The sequence below is a fragment of the Belonocnema kinseyi genome, chromosome 9, assembly GCF_010883055.1.
Source record: "Belonocnema kinseyi isolate 2016_QV_RU_SX_M_011 chromosome 9, B_treatae_v1, whole genome shotgun sequence".
Lineage (NCBI taxonomy): Eukaryota > Metazoa > Arthropoda > Insecta > Hymenoptera > Cynipidae > Belonocnema > Belonocnema kinseyi.
In genome coordinates this window covers 43,533,954-43,541,318 of record NC_046665.1, presented here as the reverse complement: position 1 = coordinate 43,541,318, position 7,365 = coordinate 43,533,954, and the positions used below count along the sequence as shown (strand labels likewise).

General features: G+C 34.1%; 1 protein-coding gene across 3 annotated transcripts in view; it reads left to right on the top strand.

Annotated features, from left to right (window-relative positions):
- The window catches only part of LOC117180801, an 83,146-nt gene that overhangs the window by 25,313 nt on the left and 50,468 nt on the right, over positions 1–7,365 (top strand). For all 3 annotated transcript variants that reach the window (XM_033373310.1, XM_033373309.1, XM_033373311.1), the window contains exon 2: positions 5,561–5,782. In XM_033373310.1, the coding sequence (XP_033229201.1) occupies positions 5,561–5,782 (222 nt within the window). The remainder of the gene's footprint in view (positions 1–5,560; positions 5,783–7,365) is intronic.

Below are 7,365 nucleotides of genomic sequence, written 5' to 3'. Positions count from 1 at the left end.
TTCACGTGAACATATGTTATGAAAATATAGATATTATTACTCTTCAAAATGTCTGGGAGCTCGCGACAGTTCCGTGGACGTCATTTTAGTACTCACTAAAATTTCAGATTCTTATGTTTTCATAGTCAACAGTTCGAAATTCTTTGACTGGCTAACAGCTGTTGGTGCATTTTGCAATAATTTATCGTCAAACTGATCGAAAATTCGATTGAAAAAACTTCATTTTAGTACTCTTCAAACCCACGGAGAATGATTGTTTGGTTGCTAAAAACTAACGACAAGTTTGACTGGCAGCTCCTGAGTAATGCCAAACTTGACTGGCAGACTGTCAAACATGCCAACAATTCGAGAGAAGAAACGTCATTTCAGTACTCTTGAAACCCATTGGGAATGATAGTACTGTTGAAGCCCATTGGGGATGATTTTTTGGGTGCAAAGAACTACTAAGAAGTTGGAGTGGCAGCTCCTGAGTGGTGCCAAAGTTGACTGGCAGGCTGTCAAACATGCCAAAAATTCAAGTGAAGAAACGTCATTTTAGTACTCTTGAAACCCATTGTTGCGAGCTGTGAATTTACGTAAGAAGTGAGATTTTCGTAGTTTCTTTTTTTAAATACATATTAGCTTTAGAGAAGTATCCTATAGATTGAAATTTTAGTTAATGAAAAGACAAAACTTTTATTCGGTTGCTGATTAAAATGTCAGTCAACTTTGGCACTACTCAGGAGCTGCCAGCCAAATTCTTTGTTAGTTGTTTGCACGAAAACAATTATCCTCAATGGGTTTAAAGAGTACTAAAATAACGTTTTTATCATTTGAATTTTCGACATGCTAGACAGTCTGCCAGTCAAATTTGGCACCACTGGGGAACAGCCAATCAATTATTACCTTACTTTTTAGCACCTAAAGAATCATCCCCAATGCGTTTCAGGAGTACTAAAATGACTGTTTTAATTTTCGTCCTGTCCTTTTTTATATGCTTGGCAGTCTGCCAGTCAACTTTGACACCACCGAGAAGCTGCCAGTCAAATTTTTTGTTTGTTTTCAGCATTCAAACAATCATTCCCAATGGGTTTTAAGAGTACTAAAATGACGTTTCTTCTCTAGAATTTTTGGCATGTTTGACAGCCTGCCAATCAACTGTGGAACCAACGAGCTGCTGTCAGTCAAAATTTTTGTTACTTCTTAGCATTCAAACAATCATTCCCAATGGGTTTCAAGAGTACTGAATTGACGTTTTTTTCATTCGAATTTTTGACATGTTTGACGTGTGTCCACGTCGATTCTTGCCCCCCCCCGTCCGGCCCCCCTCGTGGACAAGCGTGGAATTTTGCCATACCCCCCCCCCCCTAAAGTGTTCACGTGGTATATAGATGGCCTCTAGGAACTATACGCAAGAATAAACACGAAATTCCGGAATCTTTGAAGAAAGATGCAGAAGTTAGATTGTCGCGCTTTGGATATGACCCGTACATGATGTGACATTGGGTTCCTACACCCCGAAGAAAAACGAGATAGTTCTTCTTTTGTCACCTTGCATTATAGTTAGGTCCATCAACAGGGAAACAGGAAAACCTGAAATAATAATGTTGCACAATTCAACCAGAGGCGGTACTGATTTATTCGGTCAGCTCTGTCACGAGTATTCCGTGGTAAGGAAAACCAAGCGATGGCCTATAAGGATTTTCTTCTTAATGATGGGTCAAGCTGCAATTAATAAGATCATTTTATACTTATGCAACCTAAATAAACCAAAATTAAACCGCCAGACTTTTCTGAAAAACTTATCGCTATCACTAATCACTCCACTTCTCCAAAAACGCCTTACAAAGGTTACACTGTGGAAATCGCTCAAGAAATTCATAGCTCTAATTTTACATATTGTTCATGTTCCAGAAGTCGTATTGGTGCGAATAATTCAACTTTTTGAAAGGAATTAAAGTGGCATATTTTTTTCTCATTATCCAGCATTTCATCTTAAAAAGCGTTGGAGAAATTTAAAAAAAAAATAGAAGCAACAAAAAATTGAAAATTAAACTTTATTTTCGTAATTTTACGCTTTTCTCTTCGGACTTTTTTTGCAAAAAATTGCTTATAAAGTATATACATTTTTTTAAAGTACGTCCATCCTAAGATACTCGAAACATCCCCCAAAAAAGATTATGACCATCACTGTTGACAAAAATAATTTTGTGGGGCGTAGGGCACATCTCGAAACTTTTCAACAACACATATTGTTTCAAAAAAGCGTTAGTTTAATTCTAGGAGATACAGTATGAATTGTTAACAAAATATTTATGCAACAATATCTAGAGAATGACGATACATTCGCTATATCAAATTCGATACAACCCCATACCGTCAGATTTAGGAAATCATTCTATACAACATCTACTAAACAAAATTTCGGGGCCTCTTATCGCAGACCAAATGACCTAGCTACCCGACTATTTCTATAAGATAGGATAATGTTGCATACTGTTTTCTTATCCCATCTTTCAAACATTATAATTTTTGTTTTATTCACGTTAATCTTAAAAAAGTAATACACTTTGTGCTAATATCCAGTATACTCAACATTTTCTGCAAGTCACCCATTAATAACTAACTGTACCTGATATCAATTACTCAATAATTGCGGAACTTACTTGATACAGTAAAGCTGCTATAAACTGTTTGCAACAGTTCTAAGAATCTTCTGTATCCATGATTGGCGGGCTTTCTTTTGAAATCCAAAGTCTGCCATTATAGGAGGATCTAATTTTTGAAACACTGAAAATTTAACACAAAAATAATAAAATAAATAACAGAAAACCCCCGAGATTGTTATCCTAATCTCAGATTTATTCTTTACAGCGTTTTAATCCGCGTGAAAAATCAAATTTATCTGCGGCCAGATAAATTTGAAAGCTGTGTGAAACAGTTGACAGATATTTTTGTTCGCCGATCGATGAAAATTATCAGTCATGGATACAAATTTCTGTCATTTGTTTTATGCAGCTGTCAAATTTACATAGCTAGTGATAAATTTTATTATCGCACGGATTATAAAACGCTGCAACGAAGTGAATGAGATATCGTAAGTTAGGATAGAAAAAAAGAGCTTTGGGTTTGCTGTGACGTTAAACTTCCAATTTAGAAAAATTATCGAAACTTTAAACAAAAAATGTCACTACAAAATTTGGCAATTTCTTTCAAAATTTGTCAAAAATTAATCATTTTTTATTTCAAATTAGCAACTTTAATTGAAAACAATTATCTTTAAGGAACAATGCCTCCCGAATGAGATGCGTAGTATAATAACGAAGTCTTATGGATGAAGAGTGAACCTATATATGCATACATGTGTGTGGCAACGGATATAGTAAACAACTTGCGATGTTTGGTCCTCTTTTGTTGCGAGTGAGGAACCGGAATTAAGAGCCGGGAGTCAGAAATAATTTCGAAATTACCTGACTTGTGTCTGTCTGTAGTGCGTATTTGCGTTTGTGCCTATATGCATGTGTGCCTATTTGTGTGGGAAGCATTCTTTTAATGCGGATGCGGTATTAGCTAAAGTCATTTACCTCAATAAAAACATCTCCACTACATCGCTATAATCTGGAAAAACAACTTTTTTACTTGTTATCTTTTAACTTAAGAAATGAGAGTTCCAAACAGAACTATATAAAAAATGATATTGAAAACAAGTCTTTCATATAAATGTACCCATGTTAATTACTTATGTAATCGGTATTTATTGTAAAAAAAAAAACCAAGAAAGATAATTAAGGTGCCGTTCAAAAACTACGTCATGCTGACAGGGAGGAGGGAGTTAACACATCTTGTAGCCACGTGACATCACGCGCGAATAATATAAATGTGACCGTTCGCAGAGAAAGCGGCCGAATTCGGAAAAAAAATAAATTTTTAGTTTTTTACGCCAACCGATAGATTTTTATTTGCCCTTTCATTATAAAAAATTATAACTGTTGGACGACTCTTCAATCGCTTCTATTGTAAAATAAAAATACCGCCCGTTGGGTCCTTTTCTTCGCAAACGCTCGAAATAAGAAAATTTTGAAATGCAAAGAAAAAAATTTATGATTTTAATTTGCAAGCAGAGTATCTAAATACAGACTTCACACTCTTTTCATAAAAATTCAAATAATCCAATTTTAGCTGAAAATTGCCCGTTTTTAGTTGAAAATTGAAGACTTGCTTTTAACTTGAACTACATACTTTGTTGCACATTCATTTTATTCGCTGAATATTTAAGTATTTCATTACAGCAAAAATTGTTTAACATTTTTTCAATCACCCGTTCATTTCAGGTTGTAATTTAAAATGATGCTGGCATAATTTAAAAATTAAAAATAAATAATATCTTAAAATTTAAAACAAATGTTGGGAAATAATTTGCATTGGGTTTTTTGTTGTTAAAAATTACTTTTATGGCAACATAAATCAGTATCCCATAAATATCATCCAGCTTCAAAAATCATTCAGTTAAAGTTGTTTGAGGCCGCTGAGGCTCACTATGGTTATGTTGTAAAAACGGTTCTCGCTGTTTGGTATAAAATGAACTTTTTTGATCATTGAATATTCAACTATTTGATTAAAAAATCATCTTTCTTGATTAAAAATTTATCTTTTCAGGTTTAAAAGTCACCTTTTTCTAAAAAATTAATCTTTTTAGCTTAAAAACTAAACTTTGTTCGTTGTAAATGCATCTCTTCTGGTATAAAATTAACCTTTTGTGGTTAAAAATTCAATAGATTTCGAACTGAAATCTTCAGTGTTCCATTATCAATTCAATGTGGTAAATATATTTTTTGTTAAAGAATTTATTGTTCCACATTCGTCAAAAATAATCCTAAGTCTCATTTGGGCTACGAAGTATGTTAAAGTATCATATTGACGTGTCCGAATGACAAGGTGCCATCTCTGTAGAACAAAATAGAAAGGTTCCCAATACTATTTATATGGGATTCTTAAGCTTCCATGTTTCGCCACCTGAGATGGCACCTTTTTATTTCGCCCTATACCGAGGTGACACCTAGTCATTTATACGTCGATATTTTCGTATATTTTAGGCGATTATAAAATGAAACCGAAGACACAATTTGGACTCGAAAGGAGGACGGGGGGGGGGGGCGTTCGTGTATGTAAAGTAACTCTGGAGGGTTAATCTGTGTCGAGGAATGCGAGGGATTGGCATAATTGTTCTAAACAGCGTAACGTAGTTTTGGAACGTTCCCTTGGATGCTTAGAATCTTAGACAAACAATATTCCATCTATTAATGTTACTCGTTTATGATTTTTTGGTTTAATTCCCGCACATATTTTGACAGTTTTATCTGGCATTGGGGATTGTATTAATTTTAGGTAGATATTTAAAGTTTTTTGGAAAAATTTATTTTTCAACTGAACGTGATCATGTTTTCTTAATCTAGATTCTAGAATCTAACATATAATTTTTCTTGTCAGTTGTTGTTGGGCTAAGGCTAGGAACAAAAAGAAACGTGGACAAAGCTAGACAGCTGGGTATATCGATCGCTGTACCTGTACAACTCTGTTTCAGACCCTCCAGCGAAAGTTGAAGCAACGAGTGGCAAAGAAGTACAGACAGAACAAGAGCTAATCTGCCCAAGAAGCTCAAAATTTGAGGGGCGACTGTCTCAATTTTTAAACATCCCTTGTGACCAACTAGCAGATTGCAGCATCTTGGGTCCAGATCAAAGGTGCTGTAAAGGATATTGCAAGCAGGGAATTCCAGCACCTCCAAAAGAACCTACTCACGAGGGTGTGTATTTTTCTTTTATGGGACAGTTTTAACTGACTTCTACTTCCAGGAATGAGGGAAACTGAAATCATTGTAATATTGTAGATCTAAAGATTGTACTCTTTACAAGTCTTTTTATTTTCTTAAAGCGTCTTTTATTGATTTGAAAACAAATTCTGATTAAAATTCGTCACTCATAAGAAATCCTGTAAGTATGTATACAAAAATTCTTGGAATTTAAACTCAGAAAATTTGAAATTGATTAAAAACAATAAGGATCCGGGAGATAATTTTTTTTTATTTGATAAAATATAGAATTAAAAACTGTAGCAAATTGGAATCGTTGGACTTATACTTTATACTTTCCGAAATTAGGTGAATCAGTGTTGCTGCATCGGAGTTTCCAAAAGTTTCAAACGGCACTTTTTATATTTAATATCGAAACAATGAGAAAATTGTATCTACTTTAAAAAAAAACAGTTCTGGGATTTTCGGTAATAGCAACTGATGGAGATCGAATCTTTTTAGAGTTCCAAATTTGAATCTTTTGATTTCGATCTGCAGAGCAAAATTTGAAATATCTCTTTGCAGCCAAAGAAATCCGAAGGTGTCAAATAAAAAAGGGGTCGTTAAGAATGACGTCAAGCTATTTTGAGCACTTTGTCCCCCCTCCAACCCCATATTCGTCAAAGATCATCACACAAAGCCGAATATTGAGGTGACGGATGCATAAACTCGATAAGCGCTCGAAACCGCGTAGAAAATCTATTGATTAAAAAAAATTGGCCAAAACGTAATACAAAATATGTCATCATATTCACCTTGACGCGGCCGACAAATTTTTCTTATCAAATTTTTTGGTTCAACACAAGTATCGAATATTCGGCTGTTTATTGATAAAAATGCTTGAAATTTTATGGTCTATTCTCAGTATATAAGCGATGACTACAATCAATGCACTTTGTTTTAAAAAGTAATATGTTTATTGCTTTTCAATAAGAAAATAATTCAGGGTCCGGATACAATAAGGGGATAAGCGCTCGAAACCGCGAGAAAGTATTGTCCAAACGTCTTGTGATATCCAAATTTTAAAGTTCAAAAAATTAAATAATAAAATATATAGGCTTGTAGATAATGACAAGACGGAACTTTTTTCTATTTGAAGTTTTTCTTTCCGATGTATATTTTTAATAATAAAATTGAAAAAGTTATGAAAAAATTTCGCCAAATTCAATTATGTTTTAAAACATAAATCGTCTCGATTCAGACAAATATTATTGAAACTATTTGAAATTTGGTATACATACGAACTATACCCTAGGGATGCCTACTAAATGAAGAAAATGTTAAAAATGTTAATTGTTTAATAATAATTAATTGCAAATGGAGACCTGACGGTGAGCACGTTTTTTTAGCTTCGGTGAAGAAAAGTATCGAGTGCACTTTAAAGTTGAGACAACTTCCAGTGAGAGATTTGTTCCATACTATTGGAGGAAGATTTTTGGAAATTTTTAGATCGATTCATTGGAAATTGGCGGAAATATCCATTTTGTAAGAAAACACGCGGCGCCGTCTACGATTGCATTGTTAGCAGATTCAAGCGC